General features: G+C 43.9%; 1 protein-coding gene across 1 annotated transcript in view; it reads right to left on the bottom strand.

Moving 5' to 3' along the window:
- Positions 1-11,507, bottom strand: part of SLC9A9 (solute carrier family 9 member A9) — a 326,487-nt gene extending 314,980 nt beyond the window's left edge. Inside the window, exon 1 of the mRNA XM_063132175.1 lies at positions 11,307-11,507. Coding sequence (XP_062988245.1) covers positions 11,307-11,481 — 175 coding nt within the window. The 5' untranslated portion in view covers positions 11,482-11,507. The remainder of the gene's footprint in view (positions 1-11,306) is intronic.
- Between the last annotated feature and the right edge of the window lie 6,471 nt (positions 11,508-17,978).

Below are 17,978 nucleotides of genomic sequence, written 5' to 3'. Positions count from 1 at the left end.
CTGAGATCGTAAGGATGATAAATTCCTAATTTGCACACCTTCCCCCTGAAGACCAAATCAACCCCACTTTAGAAGAAAGTTGCACAAATTGGGAAATTTGCCCAAATTGGGGGAACTTGCTCAGCTCTTGCTTTGGATTGCTGTTCGCTTTGCACAAGTTTCCCGTTCGTGCAGAACGAGCGGTGACAGCAAACGCGAATGGGAATCAGGTACAAGACAAGTGGGGAGTTGATGTTCAGAGAATCCAGGCAATCTTGAGCATTGCTCATTCACCCATCCCCAATAGTGAAGTTAATTAACTTTGAAATCCACCCGCCCCATCGCTGTAATGATCTCCTCCTATAAAGGCCTAACACACACTTGGTTGCTGCACTCATGGTAGCAGAAGATTGAGGGACTCACTATGATATAGTCAGTATAAGTGGCAATTTAAAAGGCACATAATTACTTTGTGTCTCAGCAGGATATAGTATCATAAACGGCCTCTGGTGTGGAAGAGATAATATTCACTCACAGTGGGTTTCCCATTTCAGCGAGCCACAGATTACATATACTGAACAGTAGGCCTACATAGTCTCTAATTGTGTCTTTCAGAAACACCCTTGCATTAATAGGGCCTTTAAGGCTCTGGAAATTGCACATTTCCCCCATCCACACTAATGGCAGCTGCCATTAACGTGCAAGGGGGAAATGCACAATTTCCAGAGCACTTACCCTCCCCCCCACTGTGTTAATGGCGGCTGCCATTAGTGCAGGGGGTGTGCAATGCTGGAAGCCATGGCAGGTTGTTGCTGAGTGCTCACAGGGGGTTCATGAGTGCTTGGGCGCAGGTCTGCACTTGCGCTGAGCGCGTCTGACTGTATCTATGAGGGCCAGACATGGGGGGGGTGTCTACTGCCCCCACAGACCCATTGGATGCGACAACCCTACCTGTTTGTACACCTGCCTCTTCCTCTGGCCCAGACAATGGTGGTGGCCAGAAGGAGGAGTGGTAGACACCACTGCTTACTTGCTCACTGGCTCTCTACTTCTCAAGCAAGCAACTAGTAGCAGTGATGAGAAAGCGGATGAGGAGCAATAGCAGCTGGTACCAGTGGCGATGGGAAAGTAGACTCACTGGCCCAGTTTTCACGTAATGACTAACAGCCCATAATAAGAATGAGAATGGTAAAAAAAAACAAAAAACGTGTGAGACATTTTTGGCACAGTACTAGTTAATACACTTTCACACAATGCAAATGTACCCCCAAACAGCTGCTTACTGGGCGCACTCTGGACCTTGTGGCTGTCACAAGAGTGGAGCACATAAACTCTGATTGGATCTTGAATTCATTTGTGCACTTAGCAAAACTGGAAGTGGTCTGCCGCAAACACAATAGAGGAGTTGCTTTAAGTACAGCAGCTAATCGATATTGTCCATCACTAATGGAGCGCTTGACCTTTCACTGCTCTCAAAGGAACACATAGATACACTTACGTCCAGCGATTCATAAATGAATGAAATTCAACTGTGAGGGTCTATTAGAGAGAACGGCTGGACCACTGTGCCTAATTCTCCATATTACACTGTTTTTATTCATTTATTAGTCATCTTTATGAATCACCCCTCTGACTATGGGGCACTCAAGGTGATATACAAAATTCAGATAAAGGGTTACAATTATCCCAAATGGTTACATTTCAAAAGTATTTCTCTCCTGCTGCAGAAAAACATCTCGTTTTATATATTAGAGTGGCTGAAGCTCATGCTTCATTGGCTGCCAGTCCAGGTCTGGGCCCGATTCAAAGTGCTGGTATTAATGTTTAAAGCCCTAAATGGCTTGGGGGCAGGCTATCTGAAGGAACGCCTCCTCTCATATGTACCTGCCCGGACCCTAAGGTCATCCTCAGGGGTAATTCTCAGTAAGCCCCTGCCAAAGGAAGTGAGGCAGATGGCTAGCAGGAGGAGGGCCTTCTCTGCTGTGGCACCCCAGCTGTGGAATGAGCTCCCTAAGGTGGTTCGCCTGGCACCTACGCTGTATTCTTTTTATTCTCTCAGCATTTTAACAGTTTATAAATTTGATTTTAACTTGGCTGTTTAATATTTGTATTTTAAATTTGTATTTCTGCACTGCTGCTGATTTTATCCTGGTTGTGCTTTTATATTGTATTTTATATCATGTTTTTATACTGTTTGTTTTATATCTTGAATGGTTTTAATTTTTGTGGACCGCCCAGGGAGCTTCGGCTATTGGGCAGTATAGAAATGCAATAAATAAATAATACTGATTAATGGAAGATGGACAGTGCAGGATGCTGCTACAGTAGGGATGGGGAACCACCAGCCCATGGGTTAATTCAGACCACCAAGCTAGCCCATCTGGCCAATGGGACTTCAGGTGATGCATCTTTTTGCAAGCACTTCCCCATCCCTGAAGACCTGTCCCCAGAGACAACAGGGGCTTGGGGGCAGAGGCAGGGAGAGGAATCCACTTGTTATCTCTGATTAGAGATAATAGTGGGGATTTCCATTGTTTTGCATGTTGTGCACCCTCCCAATTAACAAGGGGAGTGGCATGTTAAGCTTGTCCCATTAATGGAGGAAGGTGCTGCGTTTAGGAGTTCACTGATCTTGGCAAAGGCTATTCACTCTGCTTTCTCACATCCTGTTGGGATTGTTCTGCAGCAGCCCAGATCTAGCTGAACTACACAAAACCTTGATGTGACGCAGGACCTTCTTACCAACCTGGTGCCCTCCAGATGGTTTGGACTTGAACTCACATCGGCCCCAGTCAGCATGACCAGTGGTCAGGAATGCTGGGAGTTGGATCTCCAAACATCTGGAGGGCACCAGGCCATGGAAGGCTGCTTTAAGTTCTATATCAGAATGCCTGGGTCCATTCCAAGCTATCCAGGAAGTCTAACTTAAAATACTTGACAAAAGGCCATGGGGACAATTACTAGAAGGTTTGACAGACTTTGGAGCCAGTTTGCAAACATTGTGTGCAGGGGTGGGGGAGTGGAGTGGAGGGAGTGGAGACAAATCTCGCCTTCTACTAATTTAGATCTATATCCTACAATTCTTTTCATACCATCACATCCCCAGCATCTGACCACAGCAAACAATGTGCCTGCAGATTCGTATCTCTGCAAATCATATGTTTAACTGTAATAGTCTGACTGTCAGGAAAGACATATGTTACTGCCCCAGTTCTAGATGAAAGTGAATGATTCCCAGATGTGTTTCTCTGTCTTGAGTTTGACTGAGTGCAAGCGTTTCACTTTTCAAGGAAAAGCTGACTCCCTTTTCCAGGCTTGCTTTGTGGTTGATCAGTTACAGACTTGAACTTTGAAAAGGCCGCATCCTCTCTTCCTGTTTCAATGCTCTAAGTGCACACAAACCACACATTGAGAGTTGTGTGGAACAAGATCAGAGCAAAGCATCTGAGTTTGTAATCAACACATTTATCCACATCTACATGCGTGGAGGTGTTGGATTTGGATTCCATCATATACTAAGAAAATCACCATCTTTGTGAGGCAGGTTGGGGAATGCTGCTTTAGACTCTCTTGCAACTCAGCACCATCATGCAAGGGGCTTCTGGGAGTCAAAGGGGAGCAATGAACTGGATGTTGGGTGCCTCTTGTGTGGCATTTAAAGGGATTTCAGAGTTTCCCTTAATCTCCAGCACAAGTGCATCATGGCTCCATCCTAGTGACTTGCCTATGTTCAGATGATGCTTTAGTTCAACCTTTTCCAACATGGTGCCCTCCAGTTGTTTTTGGACCAGCGTTCTTGGCCACTGACCAAGCTACCGAGGGCTGATGAGAGTTGTGGCCCTCCCAATGTTTGAACCTACAATTTGCCCACCTTTGGCGTACACAGCATTACACTATTTAATAGATGCACATTCCACTTATCAGATCTAAAACATATCTCTAAGCCGTTTTCAAAGAAAGATTCAAACACATCATAATAAACACAAAAACTTTCATAGAAAGCACTTATAAAAGCATGAAGACTGTATAAAAATTAAAAGATTAAAACCAAGTACTCAAAACACCATAATGGACAAACAAACTAGACAGAACAGTCAATGAGGGAATGCCCAAAGAGATGGGTCTTCAATTGCCACCTACAACACACCACTGTTGGTGCCTCCCAAATACTAGCAGGTAAGGCATTCCATAAGGTGGGTGCCACCATGGAGAAGTCCTGTTTCTGAGTTGCTGCAAGATGGAAATCTGCAGGTCACACTACAACCAGCAAGGCCTCCTCCAATGATCTTGTAAGCCTATCTACACTAGTTGCTCAGGGACATGGGTGGGAGGGTGCTGTTCCACCTCTGTTCTGCTTGTGAGATCCTGGTCAACTCCTGGATGGCCATTGTGTGAATAGCATGCTGGACTAGACAGGCCCTTGGTCTGATACAGCTTGGCTCTTCTTATATTCTTAATGATTGCACAGGTCCATACTGGATAACGTAATCTGCCATGTAACTTGGTCCCAAGCTGATCAGGGCTTTATATACCAAGAGCAAAACCTTGAACTTGGCTCAGTAGCTAACTGGTGGCCAGTGCAGTCACACCAACACTAGTGTAATATGTGCATGGCCAGATGCCCCACCTGGCTGCCATATTCTGCACTAGCTGCAACTTCTGGACCAAACACAAGAACAGCCCCACACAAAGTGAATTATCATATTCTAAACATAAAGTTATCAATGCATGGACTACATCTGGAGTGCACCAGGTTGGGAAAGCTGCTTTCACTACAATAAATCAACAAAGAAACTTGTGGCACTTTAAAGACGAACATATTTATTAATTCTGGCAAAAGCTTCCATGGCCACTGTCCACTTTATCAGATACTGCAACAGTACTGCTTGTGCAGTGTCAGATGACTGACACCAAAGGATTGGTCTAAATGAATTAATTCTTTATCTTCCTGTCATACAAATAAAATCCAGTTGCAAAATTCAGACTCAGGCATCCCCTTCTTTAGAAGCATAAGAGGGTCAAGCAGGATGCTTTGATCTGGGATTCATTCTGTACATACATTTATGGGCTTCTGGGGATCCATTACAGGAGCAACCTGTAATACAGCTAAAGTGCAGAGGGACTGAGCTGATAACATCTCCCTTGTGTAAAAAGAAAAATAGGGTCAAGGTTAATGGTTGCTCACAATGGTGAAATTGGCCCATTGAGTTCATGAATATTTCAGAGATGTCGCCAGATAGGAATCTGGATGCACCTGCCAGCCACTCTAAATAGGCAGTAGAGTTTAAAAAGAATAATGAAAATGAATAAAGCCAAACATCCCTGAGCAATTCTTCATGACAGTGCAAATTCAACAATTCTATCAAGTTAATAATAGACTTTGTGTTCAAAAACCACGAAGTAGAAGACATACAATAGATGATGCCTTTTATTAAAAATGACTCTCTTTTGTTGTAAGAGAATTCAAGCGGCATAAAAAGTAGAGTAAGATAGATCAATAGTAGATTTTGAATTGAAAATGCACAGCCAAGTGTGGAGTGACTGCTGGAAGGCTCTGATATAACCCTGCCCTCCACTGCCTTCCGATGCCACCTTCTTGCCTGGCACACCACTGCTGCATACCCTGGGCACTGCAGTGCTGCCAAGCCATGTATTTCCTCAGAGGTCCTCAAGCTCTTAAGGGCAGTGGGCATATTTGGAAGTTTGAGTGTGCGCTCTCACAAAATGAAAGCCATGGGGGGGGGGGTGCACATTTATAAAATGGTTGCTGCGGTAGACATGGCCAGTCACAAAATACTCATTTCCCAAAAAGCAAACTGATGGGACTAAAAGAAAAGTAACTTCTCCAAGAACTGAAGTACAGGGCAGAGGTGGGTAGAGATGTGAAGGCCCAGAAAAAAACTGGAAAAATTCAGGGCGGGGGGGACGACGTTCTCCCCTTTCTTCTGAAGGCTTTTTTGTTCTTTTTCTGAAAAATTGGGGAAAAAAATAAAATGAAGAAAAAATAGATTGTTTTATTTTAGCTTGATGAAAAAAATGTTTAAGACAACGTCTTCACATATTTATTTCTCCAAATGATTTCTAAAAGCTAGAATTATTACAATTTCTGTGCACTGAGGACAAGCAAGTCCTAGGTTGCAAACTGAAACTACAACTCTCAAATGCAAGAGCAAGATGCATTTCTGCCTCTAGGAGGCACTGCCATTGAAGCAGAAACTGAAACTGATAGTGATAACTGTATTTTTAATATACCATATGTGATCATTTTATGTCAAACCAACTTGCATGTAATTACATTTTATGTTCCTAAAGTAACAAAATGACTATCAATCTGTAAAAAGTGCTCATATTTTTTCATTTTTACTGAAACTACCCCCCGCCCCGGAAAAAAGCCATTTCCCCCCATGGCTTCAAAATTTCCATAAATTTAATATCTCTAGAGATGGGGACTGAATTCCTAATCTCAAATCTCAAATAAAGATGGTGCTGGATGGCACTTTGAAGCATCCTGGCCTCTCAGTTAAAAATAAAAGTAAAAATATTAAAACAAAACAAAAACAGGAGGGCCAGGTGGACTGGTGGGCAACAAGAGATGTGTCCACCAAGTTGGAGGACACCATGTTGAAATCCCCAGTGCTAGCATGTACTGGAAGTTTGGAGAAAGGGCAGGCAGCAGGATACTGAAGGGCGAGTTAAAGAATTCTGCTGGAAGCACATGATCAGGCTAGTATCCAGAAGATAACTGACGTGAATACCTGAGATGAGGTGGCATCAAAACGGTGAAGAGGTTATTTATTTATTCATTCATTTAGTACTGCTGGAGGCTGATGGCTCTAATTTCAGTGGGGCTGAGAATTCATTCTGAGTTTCAGTCAGAAACAGCCAGAACTCCGAAGAAGCTATCCAAGGTGTTGAACCTATTTTGGATGTAGGATTCAGTACCTGAATAGCTCCTTTCTGGCTGTTTCTGACTGAAACCCAAAGTGGATCCATAGCCCCACTGAAATTGGAGCTACCAGTCCCCGCTATTTAGTACATTTCTAATCTGCCCAGTAATTAATGTTCTGTGGGCAGATTACAACCAGTTAAAATCTAAAATGCCATTTTAAAACACAGTTAAAAATATAAAAAACAATAAAAATATTTAAAGAAAAAATACAATAGAATGCAAAACAATAAAAAGCACAGGAATCAATAAAAAAAGCCACAGATATCGAGAACTAGGTCTCTAAAATGCCTGGGAGAAAAGAAAGGTCTTTGCCCGGCACCAAAAAGATAACACCATAGGTGCCAGGTGAACCTTTTTGGGGAGGGGTGCCATCACTGAGAAGGCCCTCTCTGTTGTAGCCACCTGCCTAGCTTAATTTGGCTGGGGTACCAGGAGGAAGTCCTCTGAATATGACCTAAGGGTATGAGCAGGTACATGTGTGAGGAGACATGCCTTTAGATACACCGGTTCCCTTGGGGATTTAAAGTTCAACACTAACACTTTGAATTAGGTTTCAAAAAAGACTGGAAGCCAGTGCCGCTGATGAAGCACTGGCATCACATGGTTGAATCGCTCAGTCCCAGTTATATCTAATCCAAGACCTATGGTAGCCAGTATGCACTAAGCTCTCATTGTTTAGAGGGAGCAGAGAAGCAGACTCGGGTGCCAATTTTTATATATCTATATAATATTAAAGCATTAGTTCATATTATGCTGCCAGTAAACTTTAAATTACATTGTGCAATGAATTCAACAACATTAGAAGAGGAATTGCCCTGGCTTCTCTGTAGAACTATCTGCATCCTGAGCTCTGAACAGTTTCCCCTTCTTTCCTCCGAACTCATTTTATTACTTCAGTCAGGAAACAAAATGTGTTAAGTCAAATCTGCTACAGGATGGAGAACACTATTTTTCTATCAGTTTTCAACGTATTTGTTTCCCTTAGGGGTCATGACTACAACATCTGCTTTCTGGTATGGACATTTCACAAAATGCAGTCCTCCCTGTATTCTTCTTCACAAGGACACAAACCAAATAGGTGGTACAGGACCCCAAATACCACCCCTGTTCCCAGTTTAAAAGGTGATTGGGCAAATTCATGGAGAATAAGGCTACCAATGGTTTTTAATACTGATGGCTATATGCTACCTCCAGTATCAGCGGCAGTATGCCTATGTACCCCGCTTGCTTGCGAACATGGCCGGGAGGGAGCTGTTGCACTCACATCCTGCTTGCGGGTTTCCCATGGGCAACCGGTTGGCCACTGTGTGAACAGCATGCTGGACTAGATGGACCCCTGAACCAGCAATGCTGTTCTTATGTTATGTTCCGATATCCTTATGTGTGCCACCTCCACCATCTCCCAACTTCTGCACATTGATCATGAAGATCTGAGAGAAGATTCTAAGAATATTCAGCCAAAAGCACCCTGAATCCACCACTCCCTTCAGGCCTTTGTGCTGCTGAACATGTCAATGTCAGGAGTGGAGTGGCAATGGTGGTGCATGTATGGGTGGGTAGGGGCCAGGCCAAAGCATAGAGCTCCATGCCCACTACAGAGTGTGTCATTGGCCCCATTCAGAAAATACCTTAAACTAGGGATGTGCTCCGCTTCTCTTCGGTTCAGAGAAGCAGGAGCGAGGCGGCCTAATTCGCCTCCGGAAAAGGCGGAGGCGAAGAGAGTCGGGGGGCTGCGGATCAAGACGAAGAGGATCGCCTCCATCCGGAGTTTCGCCTGCAGGTAAGTGGGGGGGAGGGGGACTCATCTGGCGCTACTGGTGCCGCCATCCATGCGGCGGCACCAGGTAAGGGAGGAGGGACGCTTACCTGCATCCGTTGCGGGCTTCAATTGAGGCCCCGGTTGAAGGCAGAAGTGAAGGCCAAGGCCTCTTCCGGCTTCAACCGGGGCCTCAATTGAAGCCCATGACAGATGTAGGTAAAGGGGCGGGGATTGACCTACCAGGCGCCGCTGGTGCCGCCATCCATGCGGTGCCGGCGCTGCCAGGTAAAGGAGCAGGGAGGAGGGACGCTTACCTGCGTCTGTCATGGGCTTCAATTGAGGCCCCGGTTGAAGGCAGAAGTGAAGGCCGAGGCCTCTTCCTGCTTCAACTGGGGCCTCAATTGAAGCCCGTGATGGATGCAGGTAAGGGGGCGGGGGCTGGCCTACCTGGCGCCGCCGGTGCCGCCATCAATGCCGCGGTGGCAGCGGCAGAGCCAGGTAAGGGCGTAGGGAGGAGGGATGCTTACCTGCGTTCATCGCGGGCTTCAATTGAGGCCCCAGTTGAAGCTGGAAGTGAAGGCCGAGGCCTCTTCCAGCTTCAAGCTGGGGCCTCAATTGAAGCCCGCGATGACAGACACAGGTAAGGGGGTGGGTGGGTGGCTTATCTTGCGCCGCTGCTGCTGCTTCCATACATGTAGCGACAGCGGCAAAGCTGGATCTTGCTCTGCGGAGCAGGAGATGGGCGTCGCGAAGAGGATCGGGCCCGATCCAGAAAATCCGGATCGGGCCACGAAGCGGATTCGGAGGGTCCATGCACATCCCTACCTTAAACCACGGCTTTAACCATGGTGGTTAAGCCAGAAAGCTGGGCTGTGTTCAGAAGACACCTTAAACCATGGCTTTAACCATGGTGGTTAAGTCAGAAAGCCTTATTCATCATGGCTTAAGGTGTTTTCTGAATGAGGCCAATGTGTGTCCTTAGGGCATATATCTGTCTACCTATCTACACACACACAAACACAGTTGATCCATTACTTGAACTGATAGCTATGATTAAGGATTAGCGATATCAGAGGAATCTGCAATGGAATCAAATGAGTTCCGATTTCTATGAAGCTGACCCATGGATTCCACAGTGGACCGGCTTTTCCAGAGTCACAAGGATTCCATGGACTTGTGGACCGTTTCTTTTACTTTCTGGAATTTTATGCAGACTTAATCGTAGAAAAATATGTAAAAAAATTTTTTTTGCAAGTGCAAATTTGTGCAGATTTTGGAAATTGGAAAAAAAACACCTGATTCCATCAATGAGCGGGCAACAGAACAAAAGGCACCTGGCAATCCATAAAACACAGACAGAATGGATTTTTCAAAATCCGTACATCCCTAACTTTGATGGAGTTAAAACTGAGTGCCTGGTCATCCCATTGACTCTGTGCTAGCATGTAGTTTCCTATAACAATGTGATGAACTACTGCTTCCCTCCCCAATCCATTCTTACTTTGCTCAAGTTGCATTTTATTCTATTCTGAATGTTTGCTTGTTTATTTATTTCATACTGATAGGGAAAGCAGAATAAATGATGATGATTTCATCAGTGTATCTCTGATTTCCCAGGAGCAAAATGTGCAGTTGTTATAATAACTGAACCAGTATTTTTTAAAGACCAGCAAACTTTAACACATTCTGACAGGCCTCTGAATTCCTAATGCTTGGATGCTGATGCTTTTATTAAATCGGCAGAGTTCTTATAGAGTGCAAGTTTCATGTACAGTCTGTAAGCTATTGGATCCTGTCTGTTTTAATAGGGTTATCAAGGCCCATGGGGAGTGAGCACAGTGTCGCTGTGCAAAATGCAAAAAAAGTAACTCGGTATCACACTGTGATATATAGCACATTAATTACGTTGCGTGCGGTTTTCCTAGCTGTGAGGCTTATAGAAGTTCTTTCTGACACATGGCTTGCATATGAAACTCAGGAAACCCACATACAGAAAAATGTAAACTGCAAGAGACAAGATGGGGCAAATCTCCGATGACGGCGTTAGCAGAGTCTCATTTTTCACAGACTGGTGTGTTTCTTTTTTAGAGCCCAGAAAAAACAACACAAATGTTCAGCTTGCTGAAACTACATCAGACTGAAGCCCCGGAGAATTCTCCGTGGTTCTAATGAAAACTCAATGTGCTGCCACCTGGCAGATTGGTAGATAGATGTTACACAATACTGTTCATCATAATCCTAAGAAATATAATCTCTTTAAACTAGACCAGCACTCCCAGGAAACAAACAGGTTTTGGAAATCTGCTATACTCAATGAAGCTCATTATGTCCGCAGTGTCCTCATGACATTTACTTTCTTGACAAGTTATCCTTTAGTTGTTTCATGAGAGAGAGAGAGAGAGAGACAGAGAGAGAGACAGAGAGACAGAGACAGAGACAGAGAGAGAGGATGGATTGCATCTGTTATTTTACTGCACAGTTCAATAGACTTTTGACTTAGAAATTAATGCATTTTTCCTTGTTCACACACTTTCTCAACACTTGAGCTCAAATGTCTAATTACATCTCTCATGCAACAAGTTTAAAACACCTCGGCACAACTTTCATCAGAACACTCACCATAAACCATAGCACCTCCCGTTTCGTGCAAAAAGCGGAATCGGTGGTTTTTAAACAGCCAAATAGTGAGTATTGTAAGGATGAGTAAAAAGTTGAAAACCAGCAGCTCCACTGCACCCTGATGATAAAACTGGTCCTCATCTTTCACTGACCCCAGTTTCCTTGACTTCTCCATTTCATCTCTTGTTTATTAACACTACTCTTTATAATAATAATAATAAAAAACACCCCACAGAATGAGATGAAAAATGCTAAAATCAAGAAAACTCAGCTTAAAGCCCGAATATCTGCTTTGGTAAAAGAAAGTCTAGTCAGCACTAAAATTCACAACAAACACATCTGCTTTATTTGCAGTCTCGCAGCACACAGCCTCTGCTCAGAATTCAGCTGGATTCTAGTTGCAACTTCCTGTTTTCCTCTTAAAGCTGTCCTGTCTCTTTTTTTGATCTTGAGGTTGCATCACTGAAACTTATTTTACAGAAGAGGTGGGGTGATAGTGATGGTGTTTTCTACTGCAGAAAATATTATTTTTTTAGGGGGAGAAACTCTCATGCATAAATAATATGACAAAGTTTAAAGAACACCATGACTTATTGTAAAGATGTTATATTTTAAAGTAAAAACAGTTGCCACTCTTAAGTTTCAAAGATTCACTGGCATCTAAAAAGCCAGAATAACTTAAGAATATACAAGTAAACACACACACACACACACACACCGATCAATCTTTGTATTTCTATTTTGCAATGAGATTTGTAAATAGATCCCTGAAGATGGTGTGTTCACAGAGAGATGTCTGCATGGGGGACTATTAGGGTGACCATATGAAAAGGAGGACAGGGCTCCTGTATCTTTAACAGTTGTATTGAAAAGGGAATTTCAGCAGGTGTCATTTGTATATATGGAGAAGCTGGTGAAATTCCCTCTTCATCACAACAGTTAAAGCTGCAGGTGCCCTGTCCTATGTTAAATCTGGTCACATAGCTCCTGCAGCTTTATCTGTTGCGATGAAGAGGAAATTTCACCAGGTGCAACATGCATACAAATGACACCTGCTGCAATTCCCTTTTCTATGCAACTGTTAAAAATACAGGAGCCCTGTCCTCCTTTTCATATGGTCACCCTAGGGACTATTAATAGTGATTTCTGGGAAAGTTAGTCAGGGCTTTCTCAATTACTGGCCATAAAGAGTCCTGGAAAAATAGTGCAGATCTTCTCCTGTAATGTACTTTAGAAGGATGGCCATGTGTCCTACTTTCAGAGTATAGTCTTCTAGGGTGGCCACTTAAGCATCTCCCCAAAAGAGGAAATGTAACACCAGAAAAGAGGACAGCAATTTGCATCACACACACACACACACACACACACACACACACACACACACACACACATATATATATATATATATATATATATATATATATATTATAATAATTTTAAAAAGATAATTATAATTAATAGAAATACAAGATCTCTTACCATAATCAAGAAGACTGACAAGGGGCACAATCCTATGCACATTTAGGCAGAAAAAAGTCCTACAATTCCCAGCATGCCCAGCATGGCTGGCTGGAGGGATATTTGGAGTTGGAGGACTTCTGTCTGTCTAAACATGCATAGGATTGCAGCCTAGCTGACCAGTGTGCCTTGTTTGCCTGCTGCCCATTTGCTAAAGCCGAGGCCCCTCCTCTGCTCTCATGTTTTTTTCACTTTAAACCGGACTTGAACCAGCCAGCTCTTCAAATAGAGGACACCTCCAAACAAAGAATTGTTCTTCATCAGCTTTCCAAAATAGAGGACTGTGCTATGTGAAGTAGGACAAGTGTCCACCTTACAGTCATCTACTGGAAGGTCTATAGAAGGCCGTCCTCTGTTACTGAATTGGTAATTCTAAAGCTGTAGTATGAAAGCATGGGAATGTTCATATAGCCATTAAAGATAAAGAAATGCCAAGGCTACCTTCCTCCTTTGGAACAATGTACTGCTGTTTCAGGAAACTTTGTATTTATTGCAGTATAGAAATGTAATAAATTAATAAATTTTCTTTACAGGCTGCTTGCTCTGCCTCTGCACTGATGAAGCGCACACCCTTTCTCTGAGCTAAGGATGCAGGTGCCTCTTGGGGATTTGTTCTGCCAAGGCAAAAATGCAAATAGAGCACACTCTGGTGACTCACATGGATAAAGTTAGAAGAACAACAGTTTCTTATTTAGCCCTATTTAAAAACATGCAGACAACCCACCACCGTGACGTACATATACATACATACATACATACAATTATATATATATATATATATATATATATATATATATATATATATACATACACACACACACACACCCCTTCAGGAGTCTCAATTAAATAGGGGGCATATAAAATGGAGGACAGGGCTCCTGTACCTTTAACAGTTACATGTAAAGGGAATTTCAGCAGGTGTCATTTGTATGCACGCAGCACCTGGTGAAATTTCCTCTTTATCACAACAGTTAAAGCTGCAGGAGTTGTACTAGAATGACCAGATACAAAAGAGGGAAGGACTCCTGCAGCTTGAACTGTTATGATGAAGGGGGAACTTCACCAGGTGCTGCATACATACAAATGACATCTGGTGAAATTCCCTTTACATGTAACTGTTAAAGATACAGGAGCCCTGTCCTCCATCTTATATGCCCCCTATTTAATTGAGACTCCTGAAGGGTTTTGTGTGTATACAAAATATACAAAATTTAAAACTACAAAAACATGCAACATACACAGAAACATATATCTTAAAACTACTATAAACAACTTTAGAAACAACTATAAAAACAGATCCAGGATCAATGAAGCTCATAACATATTGATAAATGCCTGGGAAAAGAAAAAAAGTTTTAACCTGGCGCTGAAAAGATAACTATGTTGGCACAAGACAAGCCTCGTCGGGGAGATCATTCCATAATTGAGGGGCCACCACAGAGAAGGCCCTCTCCCTTGTTGCTGTCTTCCAGGCCTCCCTTGGAGTAGGCACCCGGAGAAGGACCTTAGGTGTTGAACATAGTGTACAGGTAGGTTCATGTCGGGAAAGGCATTCCATCAGGTATTGTGGTAAGTTCACATTCAAATCTGACTTAAATTTCTCCCTATCCAAACCCTGTAATTACATTACAAAGGTCTTATATAGGTGAGTCTGTCCTCTCTCTACAAATTCCAAAAAAGATTGCTACAGAAGGCAACAGTGGCCAAGGAAGTTTGTTTCTTCTCAGCATTCTGAGCAGAAAAAACTATTCTACAGCTGGTGACTGCCATCCCCCTTCCCCTGTGTGTCAGTAGACAAAAGGAAGAACAAATAAAAGGGATCTTTCTTAGTCTCTTATCTGTAGCTATTTGTTCAAAACCAGAAAAAAAATGATACAATTCTATCAATGTAAGGAAAACCAAGACACTCAGAAACTGTTAGCACATGAAAAAAATTGGAATACAAGACAAAGTCATGTTTGCCAATTATCTGTTGTACTGCTGACATTTTCTGTATATATTAGTTTTTCTTACAGATGGATGAGTTTTTTGAAACCACAGCCTGTAAATCATGTAGAATTTTGTCGTTTTTCTTCTGTCCTATTGTATTTCTCAAACAGGACTAAATTTTGTTATGATCTAGAGAGTGTTGGTGTCCACTAGCATTAATAAGTGCTTTAAAAAGTATAATCATAGAATAGTAGAGTTGGAAGGGGCCTATAAGGCCATTGAGTCCAATCCCCTGCTCAGTGCAGGAATCCACCTTAAAGCATACCTGACAGAGGGCTCTCCAGCTACTCTTGAATGCCTCTAGGGTGGGAGTGTGACTCTGTTGATTCTCCTCGACCTCTCAGCGGCTTTCGATACCATCGACCATGGTATCCTTCTGGAACGTCTGGCTGAGTTGGGAGTGGGGGGCACTGCATTGCAGTGGTTCCGCTCCTACTTAGCAGGACGGCTCCAGAAGGTGGTGCTTGGGGGACATTGCTCGGCCCCGTGGACTCTCCAGTATGGGGTTCCGCAGGGGTCGGTCTTGTCCCCCATGCTGTTTAACATGTACATGAAACCATTGGGTGCAGTCATCCGGAGTTTTGGAGTGCGCTGTCATCAGTACGCTGACGACACGCAGCTCTACTGCTCCTTTTCATCCTCATCAGGTGTGGCTGTGGATGTGCTGAACCGGTGCTTGGCTGCGACAATGGACTGGATGAGGGCTAATAAACTGAAACTCAATCCAGACAAGACTAAGATGCTGCTGGTGGGTGGTTCCTCTGATCGGGTGGGGGGCGTTCAACCGGTTCTGGATGGGGTTGCACTCCCCTTGAAGGAGCAGGTTCGTAGCTTGGGGGTTCTCCTAGAACCATCTTTGTCACTTGAGGCTCAGGTGGCCTCGGTGGCACGGAGTGCTTTCTACCAACTCCGGCTGGTGGCCCAGCTACGCCCCTATCTGGACAGGGATAACCTAGGTTTAGTTGTCCATACTCTGGTAACTTCCAAATTAGATTACTGCAACGCCCTCTACATGGGGCAGCCTTTGAAGACGGTCCGAAAGCTGCAGCTTGTGCAAAATGCGGCGGCCAGATTGATAGCTGGAACAGGGAGGTTTGAGCATATAACACTGATTCTGGCCCGCTTGCATTGGCTGCCTATATGTTTCCGAGCCCAATTCAAGGTGCTGGTCTTAACCTATAAAGCCCTACATGGCTTGGGACCGCAATACCTGATGGAACGCCTCTCCCGACATGAACCTACCCGTACACTGCGCTTAACATCTAAGGTCCTCCTCCGAGTGCCTCCTCCGAGGGAAGCTCGGAGGATGGCAACAAGGGAGAGGGCCTTCTCAGTGGTTGCCCCCCGACTGTGGAATGATCTTCCCAATGAGGCTCGCCTGGCGCCAACGTTGTTATCTTTTCGGCGCCACGTCAAGACTTTTCTCTTCTCCCAGGCATTTTAACAGCATTTAACAACGTTACGTTTGTTTTTAATGGACTCCAGAATTGTTGTTTTTAAATGGATACTGTTGTTTTTATACTGTTTTTATGTTTTTTTAAATTTTTGTATACTTTTAATGTTTACTATTTTTAATTGTTGTAAACTGCCCAGAGAGCTTCGACTGTGGGGCGGTATATAAATGTAATAAATAAATAAATAAATAAATAAAATAAATAAACCTCCCTAGGTCATTGGTTCCATTGTTGTGCTGCTCTAACAGCCAGGAAGTTTTTCCTGATGTCCAGCCAGAATCTGGCTTCCTGTAACTTGAGCCCATTATTCTATGTCCTGCACTCTGGGATGATTGAGAAGAGATCCTGGCCCTCCTCTCTTTCAAGAACTTGAAAAGTGCTATCATGTCTCCCCTCAGATTTCTCTTCTCCAGGCTAAACATGCCCAGTTATTTTACTCTCTCCTTACAGGGCTTTGTTTCTAGACCCCTGATCATTCCCACTGCCCTCTTCTGAAATCCCTCCCCCCAGCTTCTCTGCATCCACTTTGAAGTGTGCCACCCAGATCTAGAAGAAAAGGTTTAGATACAATCCCATTGCAATGATTGTAAGCCTCTGGACTTGGAGGCTTACAGTCATGCTATCCAAGGTGGGGGAAGAGATAATCACCTCCCTGTCTTCCCACCCTGGATTTTTGCTAGATGGGCTTTTTTACTCATCTAGCTGGGGTGTCTTGGAGGGGGAGAGCAGGAGGCTGGAGAGGCCTCAGAATAGCTTGTATCCTGCCCTATCCAACCTCCTGCTTTCTCTGCCCACCCAAACACCCCCTTTCCCCTCTCTCTGAAGTCATGTTCCCAATGTCAGAGAGGCAGCCAGAACATCATGGTTCCCATCGGAATGACTGTAGCATGGGTTTGCGTAAGTGTTAAAAGTACATTGCTAGTGATGTGTCTTGTAATGCTCCTCTCCTCCCTCTGCCCGGATCATTTTGTGTTTTTTATTTTATGTCTTCATTCCTTCTAATGCTCAGGGCCACCCCAAGAAATTTGGGTGTGCTGTACTAATACTATGAGCCTTGGATGGGGGACCTCCAGCCCACCGGCCCCATAGGGGTTTCACATCTGGCCCATCGGCTTCTTCCCTAGGTCTTGCCACCTCTCCTGGCAGGGAAAAGTGATCAGAGTAGAGAAAAGACCCTTCCCCTACTGTGCAGTGAGAAAGGCAGAACATTCTTCCGAGAACATAAGAGAAGCTGGATCAGGTCCATCTAGTCTTCGATTTTTCTTCTAAACAAGAGTAGCCATATGCCTCTAGAGTGTTATCCCCTATTGTTGGTTCCAAGCATTTGGTATTCAAAGGTACACTTCCTCTGAACATGGAGGATCCATGTAATTATAATGGATGAGCCACTGATAGATCTATCCCCCAGATTGTCTAATAACACCACCAGCCCTGAAGTTCAGAGGCAAGTGACAATCCTTATGTAACAAAAATAGCACCATCCATGCCAAAGAGAGAGGTATCAGCAGACTTAGCGGAACCCCAAAGTTTGCAAAACTACAAAATTGTTTAGGAAAATAATTTAAGGCAGGGGAACCCCCAAAAAAAGACTAATGAGGACTGAGCATGCTGGGTGGCCACAGAATGCTGAATCACTGCTGAGGGGTTAGGGATAGAAAAATAGGTTGGGGGCAGCAGAGGCTGGTGGCTTTGATTTCAGTGAGGTTATGAA

The sequence above is a fragment of the Elgaria multicarinata genome, chromosome 8, assembly GCF_023053635.1.
Source record: "Elgaria multicarinata webbii isolate HBS135686 ecotype San Diego chromosome 8, rElgMul1.1.pri, whole genome shotgun sequence".
NCBI classification, from domain to species: Eukaryota; Metazoa; Chordata; class Lepidosauria; order Squamata; family Anguidae; genus Elgaria; species Elgaria multicarinata.
This window is presented reverse-complemented; position numbering and strand designations above follow the sequence as displayed.